At 34.3% G+C, this 17,638-nt stretch overlaps 1 protein-coding gene across 19 annotated transcripts in view; it reads right to left on the reverse strand.

The window, feature by feature from the left end:
- ADGRV1 (adhesion G protein-coupled receptor V1) overlaps window positions 1–17,638 on the reverse strand; it is a 310,923-nt gene that overhangs the window by 253,557 nt on the left and 39,728 nt on the right. For 18 of the 19 annotated variants that reach the window (XR_007201087.1, XR_007201088.1, XR_007201086.1 and 15 more), the window contains 11 exons: window positions 16,479–16,605; window positions 14,233–14,450; window positions 12,419–13,162; window positions 9,974–10,347; window positions 7,808–7,984; window positions 6,049–6,229; window positions 5,244–5,446; window positions 4,497–4,626; window positions 2,957–3,037; window positions 1,511–1,650; window positions 486–1,095 (listed from right to left, as the gene is read on the reverse strand). Coding sequence is in view for 15 of the 19 variants with exons in the window: in XM_048292637.1 (XP_048148594.1) it covers window positions 486–1,095; window positions 1,511–1,650; window positions 2,957–3,037; window positions 4,497–4,626; window positions 5,244–5,446; window positions 6,049–6,229; window positions 7,808–7,984; window positions 9,974–10,347; window positions 12,419–13,162; window positions 14,233–14,450; window positions 16,479–16,605 (2,985 nt within the window). In the remaining 4 variants the exon portion in view is untranslated. Of the gene's footprint in view, window positions 1–485; window positions 1,096–1,510; window positions 1,651–2,956; window positions 3,038–4,496; window positions 4,627–5,243; window positions 5,447–6,048; window positions 6,230–7,807; window positions 7,985–9,973; window positions 10,348–12,418; window positions 13,163–13,745; window positions 13,833–14,232; window positions 14,451–16,478; window positions 16,606–17,638 lie in introns of those variants that run through there. The other variant, XM_048292645.1, reaches the window with a different exon arrangement.

Genomic DNA, 17,638 nt, shown 5'->3' on the forward strand with positions numbered 1-17,638 from the left:
CCTTGAATCTTTGAAGCACAAATCAGGCTGTAATGACATGAATTTATCTGAATGAGAAATGAAGTAAAAATTGTCAACACTAAGAAAGCAGCATGTCACTAATTCTACATCCCTTTTTTTTAATAACACTTTTTTGTATTTTAATATGAGAAACTAGCTTAATTATTTCCTACTACTGAACTTTCAGAAACAGTGCTAAATGAGCAGATATTATTGCAAAACCAAAAACTGTGACATGTTTGGCCTGAAAGACCTTGGATAAGACAATGCAAAAGGGATAAATAAATACTCATGCATTTCCAATAAAATACTGTGCCAAAGGAAATAAATGCCAACAGGCACAAGTCAGGTAACTCAGAGATATCTTAACTATATAGAGTTTGGTAGAGGTAAAGAGTTTTTCATTTATCTTGCTGCATTTTCTCCTGTTACATATAAATTTTCATCTTGATAGTTAAATTATAGGTTTTATGTAAGACACTTACTTGGCCGATCCTGAACTTTCTTGATCAAAGCAATACTGCTTAGCTCAACAAAAACAGATTCTGACCTCTCTGGATCATCATCATCCAAAATAGGCAAGGATATTGTGGCCTCACTTTCATTGGTTGAGAAGATCACATAACCTGTAATGGGTATATAGTCTTTTCCCTCTATTGCTCTGACAACATCATGTGGAAGAAAGGGCGACTTTTCCTCATCACCAATAGTTCTGTATTTCACCATTACTGTACCAAGGAGACCACCACATCTTATAACTGTCAGAGAGACATTTTTTGTTTCTTCGTCAACTTTTATTGGTCTGTTTTGCTCAGAAAAGATGAAGACTCCGTATGGATCATCATTTGCTAAAATAGTTAACGTTGCATTAGTATGATAACCAAGACGACCATGGGAGACATTGATGATCAAAACTGAAAATATCTTATCCAATTCGGGAACATCATCAGGAGAAACCTGTATTGTAATATTTGTTCTTGCTTGGCCAACATCAAATGTTACACTCCCATCTGTAGAGATCAGGTCATTGGTAAAATCGCAGATTATGATCCAATACAATGTCACCTGAGATAAGGCTCCGTGAGTTCTCACAACCTAAGTAAAACATATAAAGATGTACATATTTTTGTTCTATGAGAAAGAAAAACATAGAAGTGTGAAATGCAATTAAGCAAAGACAAAAACATGATGAGTTAAAGATATGTCTGTGTTTTAAAAACATGCAGTTTTTATTATCTTAGCTCTGCTGAACTTGTATTATCAACAGTTATTTTGAGATAGTAGTCCCTTGATTCTAAACAAGTAGAAGATTTAAAGTTTTTGGATATTATTATTATTTTAGTTACAAGCTGAATAATATACATTAGCAAACACTGCATGACTGGAAAAAGAAATGTTCATGACAAAGTTGTTACAAACCCCACAGACTAATGATAAAAGCATCACAGAACACCAGTAAATACAGATAGAAGAGTACAATGCAGCAATATAAGACTCAAAGCTTTCTAACCTGCAGCACAACATTGCTATCTCCATCTTCGGGCTCAGTTCCATTCACCAAGAGGGACTCAGCACTGAACTCAAACACACCATGAGCATCATCAGAAGCCTCAATAGTCACAAGGATGTGGGATGCAATTCCCAAGCTAGCTGTTAAATGCAAGTTCCAAAAAGGATTATTTTTATCTAGCATGTTTTCTTACATAAAAGAAAACAGCTGAAGAAATATGCTATAAAAGTACAAAAGAGAGTATAACTGAAGTATCCATGCTGTTTGTCTTTGGTTTTTTCTTTTTTTAGATGCATGGTAACTGTATGGAATAGGAACTGACTTTCAGTAAGCCAGTCTGTCAGTCCTTCTATGGAACTATGCAACAAAAACAAATATTATTTTAAGGGAGAAACCAAAATAAAATTACAGGTTTAATGAATGAAAATGGAGCAGCATTTAGGACAGTGAGGAGCTACGTAGTAAACCACACTGTAAGCAGAAAGATGAGATGAATGCAGGTCTCATCCTAACATAAGCTGGAATGAAAGACAAAAAAAACCCAACAAAACAAACAAACAAACAAACAACAACAAAAAACCACCATCAAGTCAAGTAAATCCTACTTCTAAAGAGATTGTCTTAGGTGACATAACTTGCTGCTCAGAGAGAAAAAGAGTCTGGCACTTAAAAAAAACATTTCTGGAAACAAGTAAAAGGGAAACAGAATGTCAAATAAAATAAAAACAAAACAAACAAACAAAAAAATTACTCTATTGGCATAATGGGTGCTCATATCACATTTTTGCATCTGTAGGTTTTAATTTGAAGTCCTATATGCATAGGGTTTTCCCATATATTCTATGTTATTTTTTCACTTGGTATTTTTTTTTTCAATATGAAATTATCATTGTGTTCTGCATGTCATGACATAAATAGAAATTTGAAGAAAGAGGAAAAATGAAAAACAATCAGACTATTTCATTAAAAATCTAACAGAACTTAGTTTCCTTTAAGAGTATTTTTGCCATGAAGGGATCAAAATTATACATAGAATGTATCAAAGCATACAATCAGGTAGTTTGAAAATTACCCTCAATTTAAAAAGTCCCTTTGCTTTTTTTCTCCCAGGAAAATTTGACAATGTTCAGACAATGATAAATTTGTAAACTTTAATTCTGCAATTATTATATTGTTGTGTTTTATAACAATATAGTTTTGATGACATAAGAACCTGTTGTTCTCTGCTTTACACTAAACACTGACTGCTAGTGAAATTACCCCTATATTAAAATGGAAAAGAATGTTTTTGACAAAACTCTATGTTAAATCTAAATTAATAAGCTCTAACTGCATGTAAAGAAACATTATGACAAGCTGCATCAAGTTGCATCAAGCATAGTAATTATGACAGCTATTACAATTATAAATAAAATATAGGATTAATCAAAAAACAAAAGAGCTTACCATGTTGAGGGACACTTGAAAGGAATAAATCCATGTTTCCATCACCACTACCACTTCCATCATTTCTAAAGAGCTCAGCAACTTTAAGATGACAGACATACAGATATATACACGTATATACATTTACAAATAAAGGGAAAGCAGAAAGTAATTTAAACATTTCTGGACAACACAAAAAGAGAGAGAAGTATTCTAGGAAAGTACCAATTTTCAAAAACTATCCAGACTTCCTAATAAAAGCCAGAAAAAAATATTGAATTGGCCACCTCTTGTTTACTTTAGTGCATTGGAAACAGCAAAAGGAAGTCAGAAGGCAAGAAAACACATACAACTTTCTTTTATCTTTTTTTTTTTCCCATTCCTTCTATGTTCCCTCTTTCTCAATCCTAATGGAGAAATTAGAAATGGGGCAGGGGCAGAGGGAAGCATTAGCCAGACCCTGTCAAACTCTCTTATTCTAGCATTTCCTCATAAATCAATACCTTGTGTAAGAAAATTGAAAAAAATGACAGCTTAACTGATGGAGTCTTTACCCTAAGTTTTGTGCTTACAATGGTGTTGGAAAGCTCAAAAAGATTATGTTCAGAGGGTATCTACCTCTAGTAAATTACTGAAGTTAGCTGTAAGTTTTCTAACCAAAAAAATTCAAACAGAAAAGTACATTTACTAAACTTACTACTTTAACTAAACTTTAACTACTTACTAAAAATTCCACATGCATGAAAGCTCTGAAATTTTTATCAAAAGAATCCTAGCATAGCACCATAGTGCCACGTTGCAGCACAGACATTCAAGTTAGTATGATCTAACTTTCCAGAAGGCATTTACAATTCTGAATTGCTTAGAAAAATAGTATCAGTTAAAAAGACACTTTATGGCTCTCAATATTTTGAATTACTTCTTTTCCTCCAACCAGCCTTGAAATCTCCCTTAAAAATGTTTTGCAATGGAAATAAATTCTGTAAGGCAGAAGTGATTTTATGCGGCAGGCGCACTGATGCTTGCCAACAGTTGTAAGACTAACATCTCACAGCAGGATTTACACTAGCTTCTAGCTAGCTCTCCAACTCAGCTAAACTCTCCAAACATCTCAAAACCCACAATTTTCTCAGTCTATAATCCAGTTGAATCAGTTATAAACCAGTTTATTGGAATGTCTCCAATTTCACTCAAGTGGTAGATAAAAAGCACACCTTTGGTTGTTAAAACATTAAATATTGGCAACTTTAAAGAAAAAAAAAAGTAATTTTTTTTTACATTACTTTAATTTTCTCTACCAACTATGAAATTATGTAATTTAAAAAGCAGAAATTGCCTTTTAATGACCTAATGCATGGTAGTAATATACTTTCTTTGAGATCTGGTAGCTTACAGCAGTGATTAACAAAACATCTGAAAGACAGTTCTTTTCTAAAAAGAATTGCTGCTGTGTGGAGGGTGTGTCTTTAGAAATAACATGGAAATAGTTCACCAGGTTAGATTTTAAGGGATGAGTAAAGATCACAAAAATACAACCAGTGGATTAATGTGTGTGCCTTACCTCCTCCCTCTGGGTTCAACAGCTCCACTTTAAAAGTTTTTTCTAGTTCAGGAATAGAATTGTCAGTGATGTTAACAGTAATGTACTTGTATCTTTCTCCAGGCTGAAATTCCATTGAGCCCCCAACAGCCTGAAATATGACAGGTCTTCACATTTTTGTTCAAGTTTAGTGTTTTCATCCAAATGAAAAAGGAAATTCAACCTCAATTCTTTTTGACTTTGTCAAAACACCTACTTTTCTTCACTTTGGCTTTAAAAAAATCTGCTGAGTCTTTGTTATAACAAATAGCAATCTAAATTCACTGACTTATGAGCATCTTCATTTATCTACATTTTTCTGCACAATCAGCAGTTTAACAAGCAAACACAGATACATATAAGCTATGTTGTTGAATATGTACAAATCCTAATGCATACAAATATAATCTTCACCTGTACATGCACCTGTATGCTCATATAAAGTCTGATGTACTTCCATTCTTGCTGCATTGACAATTTTCTTAAAGATATCAAAATAAAACTCAGAGGCTTTTCCTAGGAAACACAAGATGCTGCACAGAAAGGAGGCAAAAGGCACATAGCAATTTATATTTTTACAGTGAGTACTATGCATTTATCTATCACAACACCATATAAAACAAACTGTTTCTGTGAAAAGTTATCACAGCTAAGATAAAAGATTCAAACTATGGCTATTTCCAAGACAAATAGCTCTAAAATAATTACACACCTTGGCAATGGCCATACCTGATAATCCTTAGGACTGAAAGCTGTAAGTGGCACTGTCCTGTATTCCATAATAACTGTTCCAAGAAGCCCTTGTGCACGAACTACCAATAATCTAATGTGTCCAACTTCTTCTTTAACAGTGATATGGGGCACAGAAGAGGCTGGCAGAATCATTTCATCACTGGGTTGAGGAGGTGGCCCCACTGAAAACTGCAGTAGACCTGAAAGACAAAAATTACTATTTACATGGCTTCTCATACCAAATTCAAATTATAATAAAAAATTGAAACAAAAATATTTAAAATATCTATATTTAATGTTTATGAAATTTAAAAAAAATATTAATATGCCTTTAGGACTCAATCACGCTATTTCCAGGAATGTGCTGTGTATCATTCCCTATCTCACTGATATTCATGACAGTCTTAAAAAAACATATCACAAGAATGAATTCAACTCTTCCCAAAAGAACCCAAATATGTCATAATAATGGGTACTTATTGGTATAATAATAAGCATGCTTAAATGTCCCTCTCCATTAGGAATTCTCATTTCACAAAAACTGGCATAAAATCAACAACATGCAATTTTGTTTGACCATATGTTTGGTCCAGGCAGTTTTAATGCCTTTTTTGTAGTATTCTCAAGAGTAAGTAATTTGGCTTTCATTCTTGTCTAAATATCATGAATTAATCTCAAGTTAGATAAAGTGTAATACTTGGCATTGCTTCCTCATCTATCTGAGCTAGGCAAATTTTTACCTCTTGAGCTAGAAGTATACATAAATATGCAATAAGACTGTTATCATCTTCAACATTGTTACCATATGGGTGATCACTGGCTTTAATGCTGATATCAGTAGTTTCCTTTTCTGGATCTATACTTGCTCCACTGGTAGGAGTTGAACCTAGTTTTCCATCTCCAGATACTGCAGAGACTAATGTCACACGGAAATACTCATTTAGCTCTGGAATGTCGTCATCAATAACATGCAAGTTTAAGACCTAGAGAAGGACCAAATCATGGAGAAATCAAACTATGCAACATACATCCGTTAAGAGTTTTATAGCCCATTAAACAATTAATTTTTCAGTCAATCAGCTGTATCCGCTGTGAGTTCAGAAAGTAATGTAGAGAATATTTTTGCTCTCCATGTAACTTAACCTAATTTCTAGGATAATAAGTTTAGAATAACCATTCCAAAAACACCTTCACCAAGCTTCCAGAGACATTACAGTGTTGAATCGAATTTAGAGAGCAAGTGAAGTGAGCTTTTTATGCCACCTGACACTTGAGATTACAGATCATACTATCAGGTAACATAATCTGCTCTGCATAGGCTAATACATTAATCTCAGACAATTCCAGCTTTCTATATATAGTGATAATATATGACAAACATATAGGAGAAAACGTTTAGGTAGCTGATCATATTTAGAGCCATGGGAATGAATAGTTTACAAAAGTCAATGGAAATTCTCTTAAGATTTTTCACCTGATGAGCAACTGCTCCCAGACTGTTTCTTAGGGCGATGACCATTAGGTCCTCTGTATGCAGACTGTATATTAGACCATACAGCAATGGAGCACGGTCTTTTCTGCCATTATGTAAAATAAGTCAGGCCTCAACCATGCTGTCAGACTGGAGTAACTTGGCAAATTTTACTTTAAATGACTATATGTAATGCCATAATATGTTTCAATAGAGAATTAAAGCTGAATAAACTGTCAGGAGCATACTGTTTTCCAAAATCACATGTTTTTGCCAAGCTGTAATCAATTACATTGTTTAACTGGGACCAGATCCACAGTTCTAGTGGGGTCACTGGGATCTTTACAAATTATGTCAGTAGGTTTCACTCAGTCCGTACTGACTTCAGCAGAATGATAGACGTGAAATTAAAGACAGTGTTTTCTACTCTCAATCCCCCCTTTCTATTTAACAAACACTCATAGAAAACACACATTAACTTCCTACAGTATTGTGGTCCCACATCTCTTCTTCAGATGAATGTAAAATTCCTGTGCTGTGGGTTGGGGTCAAATTCACAGAAATAGATTAATCAAAAGAGACAGAATGTGGCAAACAGCTGCAAGACACTTGATTACAGCACTGAAGTTGACTGCTGTCTATTTAATTGTTGTGGAGATAAAACTGAGCTCCAAAACTCAGATCAAAACCTGATCATATTCCAATTTCAAAAGTCACTGGATCCACTAGTCAAGCTCAGGACTACCTGAAGTATACATATAGATATATATGTATATGTATCTATGAAGTGTACATATAGATAGACATGGATTTAATATATACATATATGTAAACATATCTTATGCATTAGGTGCATTTAAGCATTCATGCATGCACAGCAACCCCTGAAGTGATATGCACGCAGATATATATGGACGTCTATCCTATCACTTGTTAGATGTCACAGATGAAAAAAAATCTACAAAATATAATAAAAGCCATGTGAAGGAAAGACTGTTTAGTATGAAAACCAGTCAAGCACCCTCAGAAGGTGTTTTCCAGCAGGTTTGCAAAGGACAGGATGAATAGTTAATAGGAAGATAGGGTTTACCTTAGATCTCTGCCAAGGAAGGAATGTGATAGTGCCACTGCTGTTAGAAAAATCGCTAATAGAGTAATTTATGCCACTGGAATCAACCTGTGAGATAATGTAATTTATATACACATAGTCTAGGGCTCCCCTTGTACGCTCCACGACACAGGATATAGTGGAACCCTCATCAGCAGTCTGGAAGAAAGCAAGAATTGACATATTTGTTAGGATCAAAGTAAATCAAAGGAATAAAGGTAAAAGATTGAATTCTCTAATGCTAGTCAAATGTTCAGCAATTTTTTATTGCTGTCATGTTCCTTTCAGCACTTTCAGACAAATAGGAAGCTGAAACTGAACTTGATGGTGGAACAATCTTAATGGAAATTGCAATAGCTTCTCCCTGAGGTCAGCCAGTAACTGTACTCCGTTGTTTCTTTTGGACACAAAACAAGAATCAATATGTTTGAAATGTGTATGTCAAAGGCAGATGACTCTACTGCTTTATATTAATGTCAATTATTTTAATTTTAAGAAAGATTTGTATTCCTCCTTTCCCTGACTAAAAACACTGTGGAGAACAAAAGAGATACGTTTAAATTAAACTATACTATCATCATTCAGGAAAAACTGAAAAACTTTTTGTGCTACACTACTCTTTGCAATTCTGTCTTTGCAAAGAACATGCCTTCAGTAGCAAAAATTTCACATATTTGGAACAAATCAGTTATTGATACCGGCCAAGTATATTAAAAAATTATGATCATCAAACTAAAATAGAAAATAATTTCATTTGAAAATTATCAGAAAGGGTAAAGCTATCTTAAGCATTAGATAAATTTCAGAGCTTCTGTATAACACAGTGTAGGTACTGAATGTGCCTTAAGCTGCTTAACAGACAGGTAAGGATACAAGCAAATTAAACTACTGATAAAAGAATATTATAAGATAAAGGAGAAACAATTAACACACCGTATAAACTTTTAATTTTGCTTCATGCTTGGCTGCTGATCTGTGGTATCACAGAATTACCAGTGGCATTTGAAACTGTAATCTATTATGATACAAGATGGTAGGCACCTGGAAAGCAAACTGAACCAAACTGAAAACTAGCATCACTCAGGCAAGATGGTTGCCTTCAAACACATCACACTTCAAAGACAAGGACTTCAGTTAGAAAGGATGTACTTAAGAGGTCATAAGAGTTCCAAATTGGAAAGCAGTATGCAATTTGTTTTCCGAAATAATCTAGTAATAATAGAAATAGGTATCATGTCTTTCTCCCTCATAAAAATTAAAAACCTACAAATTAATTATGATTATTTCAATCCTCTCAAAAGAAGATTCAAGTTCACATACTGTATATATGGTGGCCACCCACCATAGAAAATTTAATGTTTAAAAACAGCAGCTTCCAGCCAGTATCAAGTGAATTCATATCAAATATGATGACGATAATGATGATGATTTAATTATAAGCGAGGGAGAGGCTGTAATAGAACCCAGGAGAAACAAGTGCTGCACAGCACAATGTTCACCACATGCTGACCAATACCCAGCCCATTTCCAAACAATGACCAACTCCCTTCCAGGTAAGTCCCACAGTTTATATACTGGACATGACATTCTATGGTATGGAATGTTCCTTTGGCCAGTTCAGGTCAGCTGTCCTGGACATGCTCCTTCCCAGCTTTTTGAGCAGCTCCTCACTAGCAGAGCATGAGACACAAAAGTCTGATTCAGGGGAAGCCTGACTTAGCATCAGCCAAACGATCCTTGTGTTATCAACATTATTCTCATCCTGAATCCAAAACACAGCACTGTATCAGGAACTAAGAAGAAAATGAACTCTCTCCAAGATGACATCAGGTTACAGTCTCAGTAGTTACAGAAGTACAGGAAAAAAATTGTTCTAGGAAAATTTAGGCCTTAGTCTTCAGTTTATGTAATAAAATAAATTTTCTTAATAAAAATAATTTGGGGGTATTTAAAAAAAAGTGATATTGCAAATGCCAGTGTAACTGAGGCTGTATTAACAGAACTTACACAATTCCAAATTCTAGAAAATTTTGCTTAACTACAAAAACTAACAATGTGGAATCAAGGCCCTTCAAATATTAGTTAGCCTTGCCATTAGTTTGGCTGTGTCTAAAATTTCTCCTCTAGTTTTCCTTATGAATATCTTACCTCAGGAATACATGCTCCAGTGAAACCAAATAAACCATTAGCATTATCACTTTTCTGTATTCTTAACCTTGCTGTTGTGTTTTCTTGTGAAATTCGAGCTCCACCACACACAGAAATGAGCTTTAGGATGAATAACTCCTCTCCTTCTTCCTCTTTGTCATCCTTTGCAGACACAATGAATGATTTATTGGTTTCTCCCTGCCGATACTCCAAATACCCAGAGACAGGGTGTACGTCACTCTTTGCAGGAGCTGCATGGAGTTCATAGATCTCTGCTTGTGTCAGTTTTCTCTCATAAAGCCTTACATCCTGCATTAGACCCATGTACCTGCTGTTTCCATTGATTCCTGCTCCAATTCTCACTATTCCTGGACCTGAGAAGAAAATCAGAATTTTTCTCATGTCATTGTTTTGGGTTCTTTTTCAAAATAGATAATATACATAACTATTTAAAAATCTATGGTAAATTGTTTACTGTCCCTGGATTAGTAATCATATTGATCTGGAAATGCAGACTGGGAGGTTCCTCAAGCCTCATCTCAGTGTTACAGGTAGATCATCACAAGTGAAATAATTCCTTCCTAGACCGTTCCTGTTTCTCATCCTACTAATTCCATCTGAACATTGTCATCATCCTTTATCTTAATGAATCTTCAAAACTTCTCTCGTTCCATTAAAAATGTGCAGAGCCCGGCTGCAGCCCATCTCACTTTTTTTTTGCCAAACACTTGCTTTGCCCATTTTGTATCCCTCTGCTAGGACAGTGAATCCATTCTTGTTATCAGACTATTAGCCACACTGGACATGCTTGTACCCTAATGCACAGGAAGAGGGGCTTCAGAAATGTACACCAAATTCCAAGCACTTTTTACAAATGCTTTAACATTTCTTTCTCTCCAAACAATTATCCCACTCAGCAACTCAGAGGATGACAGTTCCCTTTTTCACAAATATACTAAGCTGGTAGCTCATACTCATTCCTATCACTCTAAAACACATCGAACATATCTCTTCAGCAGTTTTCTGATTTTGGAAGGAAATGTGCCACTGCGTGTCACTTCTAGAAATAAGCAACCACAGCAACTGCTAATGGTCCCAAGACACAAGGCAGAGGATGGTGAGAAAAGCCAGGCTAGTGTACTCACCATAGTATCCAACTTTAAATGGAAAGAGATTAAATTCTTAGCTCATACTTGTAGCACCCCCAGAGCGAGCACACATCATCTCCATTAATATGGAAAATTTGCAAATACTCAGACATATCCTTCTAGCAAAAAAAGCCTTACTGCATTTCACACTTCTTTGTTTTAGAAACTGAGGGGGAAAATAATCCTTTCTCAGCTACAGTACTGCACGTCTGATGGAAGTTATTAATTGCAGGGGCACTACTTTGTTGCAGAGGAACTACTTTTTTACAGAGGCTAAATTTCTTAGACTTCAACTACCAGGAAATTAAAGGGAGAAATAAAATCCTACACTCCAGAATTAATGAAGTCTCCTCTTTATGCTCACTTTATGTTTGTACACATATATACATGTAGATGTATATGCATTTAACATTACTCTATGTTTTTATAATTTTCCTTCTTTGATTACAGAGGAGATTGTATTCAAGAATTTGATAATCATTCATTGCCTAACCCCATGAAATAAAACCTGTGAAACTGACAAGGAGAGAAAGAAAGGAAAAGGATGGAGATTACTGCTATGAAATAAAAAAGCACATGGAAGAGTGAGGAACTGCAAAAGAAAGAGCAAATATAAATGTATTTCCACCATACAATACCTGACTTTATAAAGGAATTATTGTGATGCTCACTGCTATGCTAGTTGAATGTAAAAGTCCATAATGGTTATGCATGACTAAAGCCACATCCAGGAATATTGAGTTAGAAGAACTGAAGTATACATGCTAATTTTATTTGGAACATCATTAAATGTATGGGAAAAAATTTCATATATCATGTAAATACATGCTTAAGTAAATCTAAACCCTGAAAAATTCTATTGCTTACAAAATATTGGCCTAGCTGTAATATAATACACAACTAGAATCAAAAACATTATTGTATTTTGTTTCAGAAATTGAGAGGAAAAACATTCTTTCTTAGCCACAGTACTGTAAATCTAATGAAAATTATCAATTAGAAATATATGTAACTATATAATACATGATAAAAATACATATAGAAATATAATTATTATTATTTTCAAATTATTGCAATCCAAGCTCTCTTACAGTTCTGATGCTTTTTGAAAACTTCCCAGCTCTTATTTTCATTTATAAAGTTTTTGAAAATCCATAGAATTTTCTACGCATTCCTTTTAACTAACCAATCAGATATAATAATTTCAGAATTTTACATACATCTTTCAAGGAGCTAGACTCTTTATATTTTGCAGAACTTTACATATGAAGAAAAATAATACAACCTATTGCCTCACCATCAGCAATTGCTTCTCCTTTAAGGCTCTTAATTCCTCCTGGAACTGAAATTCCATCCATGTAAAATTCAATTATACTTTCATCCAGAGTAATCAGAACATGAATCCAAGTACTTTCATCCAGGTATTTTAGGATTGCTGCTTTGGCTATGTATGTCATATTGGATCCTAATGCTGTATAATGAAGCACTACAGAAACATGAGAATCATTTGTTTGGATTTTCACGCCATAATATAAGGTCCCATTACCATCATCCTTTTCAACTATATAACCATCAGTATTGACATTAGGAATTAACCATGCTGAAAATGTAAAATTATTTACTGCAGTATTTCCATTGTATGGGTATTCCAGACCAATAATTCCAAATGCATCCTCTTTTCCACTGAAATACAAAGCATCTGTTCCACTGTGATGGCGTCTCATGTGCGGCTGGGATTGTACTGAACTTGGAAATGATCCCAGCAACAAGTAGTCTACCATTGATGGTAATCCAGCTTGAAACGTACTGGACAGTATTTCCCAACCTAAACGGACAACCCCAAAAGTGCCTTGTTTTCTCCAGATGGTGAAGTCTGTAATACAGGAAAGATCATCTTCAGAAAGAATATCTTCTACTATCTCTCTGTCCTGACTCTCTGGATCTAAAACGAAGACTCCAAAAGGGTCATCATTGGAAGGGATCATCACGGTTACAGCAAGACTTGTTTCAGACAACTGCCCACCAGGACCAGGAGACCCACCTATGTAATGGAAGTTAAAGAGTAAAAGTTACTGGTCTGAAAAAAGTTACTAAGTATTTTAAAAAGTTTAAACAAAATACCTTTTTAAATAGGAATAATCTTCTTTAAAGAGTCTCTAAACTCTTAAAAATATCTCCAATTTAGGATTAACATAATTTAACCGTATTGGTTTTAAAACACGATAGAGAACATTTTCACAGAAAACAAGTCACGTTATTTTTCAACTGCAAAATATAACTGTCCTTCAGCTAAAACAAGATTAGCTCCAGATTTTCTGAATTAGTGATGAGAGAGGTTGTTTTTGTTTCATTTGAAAAACATGGGGTCAAATTCAGTTCTCATTTTACTTCAAGATTTACGCAAATATGAAATGGCAACATTTGGTTCATTGCCTTTAAATAAGCAGAGATTACCCTGCAAAATCAGTAACCAGGTGTGTGTTAAAACTGCTCCTAAGTCCTGCCATTAGTCACCTACTTCTCCACAATAAGAATTCATGATATGAAGACCATGGTGTGAATGTAGAGCCACCATGCACCACTAAGTAGGAAATCTTCTGTACATGCATATGGATTTCACTTACGGAAATGTCAACATATTTTCAGTTGTTTCTCGGCACAGAAGACCATAAATAGTACTGAGGTGGAAGGAGTCCAGCAGATTTGGAACTCTACTCAGTAGCAGGCCTGTAGCAGTTGTAATTTAAGTGATACAAAGTGGTAACTATTTTATTTTACAGAACTTTCTAGAAAAAAGCAAACAAGCCAGCCAATATCCAGTATGGTAGATATGCATAACCTTTAATACCTTCATTTTTTCAGCTCTACACAAAGCTCTACACCTCTGAAATCAATAAAAGGCATCCTTTTTAAAGTCCAGATTCCAAAACTGTGTTCATATACCTAAATTAAAGAATAAATGAAAAATAGAACCTAAAATCTCACCAGAAAAGTATAGGATGACATGATTCAAGACAAAGGTCTTTCGAGGATTGTTTTCTTTTTGACTGATTAAATACAATAATTATTTTCTACCAGATAGAAAGGGAATGGTTTTATGGAAGACAGTACCTGAAACATTCACCAACTTTAAACTGTAAAATTCATTGAATTCGGGAATTTTATCTGAAAGAGCATGGAGCACTATCGGCTTTGATCCTTCACCGTCCATGAAGTACACGGTCCCACAAGTTTCATAGAACTCTTCTCCTGGCTTCAGTGTAGAGCCATTATGAAACAGCTGCCAGGTTAATGAGACATTCCCAAAGTGTCCTCTATGTCTCAAAATCCTGTTCAGAGATACAGAAAGAGTGAATATTCTGGCAGGTATGCATCAGCATTCTCCACTAACAATGGAAAATGTGCACTAATCACTCTTACTGTGGGAAATAATATACATTGTTCTAAATAACCACAAATAACAAATAGAACCATGAATGGTAATACAACCCTCTTAGAGGGCCTGCAATTTCACAATATAATTCTACACCCAGGTATACCACAGATAGCTTAGAAAGAAAGTAATCAATGAAAGTACCTGCAAAATAGTACTGTTAAGATGAACATCAGTTTGTCTTGCACTTCTGTTTTTTAATTAAAATGAATGTATAGTTCAGCAAATGAACACTAAAAATGGAGATAGCTGGCTACTCTTAGAGAAGAAAGAGAATGCATTTAATTACAGTTTTGCCTATAATTATCATGGCTCCTTAAATTTTTTTACATTGGTATTTAATTTGGGTTATATAGAAGGTCCTTTACAAATCTGTGATTATTCCATATTAAGAATGCAATAAATAAAAAAAAAGCTTTTATTTGTTTGCATGGCTATCTGGTAACATAGTTTCACCAATTTCAAAAAGGCATTATAAATAAAAAATGAATAATATCATTCCTTTATTAACAAAATATGTTTCCATACAAAAACTGTACTTATGTTTACATAGTAAAAAGAAAAAAGATGTTTAAAGCATTATTATACAACTCTGAAAAATTAATTCAGTAAGGCAGTCTAGGCACAGAAAAACAATTACATTTTTCCTGCTTCCAAAGGTTTCCTTTTGTTGTTATTAAGCAGGGCCTTCTATTCCAGCTGTGTAGCACTGTTGCAGTAACTCCAGTTACTCTCTTTAAAGCTCAGTGCTGCCATAGGTGTTCTCACTGGTTAGATTATAAAATAGTCTTACCCTTTCCTTATGTACTAAACAAAAGTCAAATCATTTTAAGGGTATGAAAAAGACAGTTTCCTAGAAAATACATTTTATCCATAAGGACTAAGCAAGGTCCTCAGATGCTGGTATCATGTGCTTACATAAAGCACCTGTGTACAAATGTTTTTAGTTCAAATCATCACTCTTCACCACCAATTAGAAAAAAAAAATCCTGCAAATAAAATTATAAAGGACCAAAAAAAGAGCAGCATAACAAAAGCAACCACAGAATATATATTTATTATACCTTTTTAACAAGGATTTTTATTTTTTAGATGTGCAACACAAGCATAAAGATCTAACTCACAGTCATACGCCTCTGTTTCAAGGCCTTAAAACAAAGAGTCAAATCAAATAAAAATATATAAAAGATAATCAAACAATTGTGAAAAAAGCCTCTTTTCTAAATGTTCTCACCGTCAGAGTTATTGTGAACATACATCTCTCTATACCCTGTCTAGAATTTTCTTATTGAAAATCAGTATTTTTGTCAATTTATAACCACACTGGGACACTAGGAACATAAAAATGTTGGATGCCATGAAAATTAATTTCTTAACCCTTCCCCTTCCTGAATAAATCCCAGCAGCTGCCAGTCAGACTAGGGAAAAATATATTTAGCCTTCCTTTAGGGAAGAATATATTTATCCTTGGACTTTGAGGATAGGCTTCCGTCTGTAATTTACAGACAAAAGAAAAACAAACTATCAGAAAGAATACAGTAATATAGGTTGTTGCAGGGTAAGACGTCAAAGTAGGGTGCAAAAAGAAATGAACAACCACGTAGTTGTATTTAGCTGTATTTTGAAAAGATTTTTTACTTCTCTTTATAACAAAAACTCCTATGCTGTAATCTTGTTTATATGTTAACAGGAATTTTGTGCACATTTTAATATGCACAGTCTACTTGATAATATAAGAGTTGATGTTCTCAATATGTTTGCAAATATTTTAACCCAAAATTTGGTAGAACTATTTTTTTAATAAATTTTAGCAATGCAAAAAATAGAATTAGATCAAAGTATTACCCATAAAGTAACACATAAATCAATACATACATACATGTGTTCAAAAAAGGGGCAATAATATTACTTAAAAGTTACTTACAAAAAACTATTACTTTTTCCTTCTTCCACTGGCTTCTCTAGAGATTCTAAGGAGAAAATTCCATTAGGATCATCATTTGCTTCAATAATAACTGTCGCCACTCCAGCATTAAAGATAACAGTATCCCCTAAAAAGAGGGTGATTAATTTTATCAAAACTGGAATCAGAAATGAAGGTAACTCTAAAACCGAATGTTTCCTTCTCACACCAACAGCTTTCATGCAAAGAAAGAAACAAGCAATGATAAACCAATCAGTGAAAACCAATATTTGAGGTATTCAGTAACAGACAAATCAGAGTAAAAATATGTAAAAGTAGCATCTTTGGCAGAGAGCAAGAAGGTAGATTTGCAGAAAAAAATGTGACATGACCAGAGATGATCCAATTCTGAGAAGAAAGGATTGTATGAGAGGTAGTACTTCATACTTGATCAATTGGTCAAGTCAGAAGAAAAAGATATGTATTTGGAGATCCCAGATCTCCTTTAGGCCTAGAACAGAAATATTGCACTTTAACTAAATACAAGGCAACAAGAATCTCTAAGAGATTAGTCATACCCACATCACAGCCTATCTGAAAGGAAAAAAATACAAGATACCTGTGAAGTAAGATGGAAGCTAGTAGGATTTCTGTGTGGATTTTAGGACAGTAGGGACATATCAACACCTCTTTATGTCCACAGAGGTATATTATGTTTCTGTCCCCATTCTAGTTTACACCCTTTCCAAGAGCACTAGACTTGTTTTTATTCCAAAATGAACAATATGTTTATGATTTTAACTTCATATACTTCTATTTGTATTTTCTCAGAGGTACAGCACTACAACATAATTTTCAAAAGAGATGTAACAATCAAGGCCAATGTATGCAGCAGATCAAATAAAGAAAAATAATAAATACTTTTTTTTTGCTTTCAGGAGTGCATCTAGAAATATTCTGTATTTTGCCCATTCCGGTAGGAATGTGTGCCAGGAGGAAAGACATCACATGTTTCCAACATAATGGTAAAAGAAAATAGCAGCAGATCCTAAGTTAGTAAAGTAGAAAGGGATCACTGAAGAGAAAATTTAAGAAGGGAGAAGAATGGCTTTGTCCAACGATTTCCATGAAGTTGATAATCTGTAAGAGAGCTCAGGATCAGAGTGACTGGCCTCAGGAAA

Source organism: Corvus hawaiiensis, chromosome Z, assembly GCF_020740725.1.
Source record: "Corvus hawaiiensis isolate bCorHaw1 chromosome Z, bCorHaw1.pri.cur, whole genome shotgun sequence".
NCBI lineage: Eukaryota > Metazoa > Chordata > Aves > Passeriformes > Corvidae > Corvus > Corvus hawaiiensis.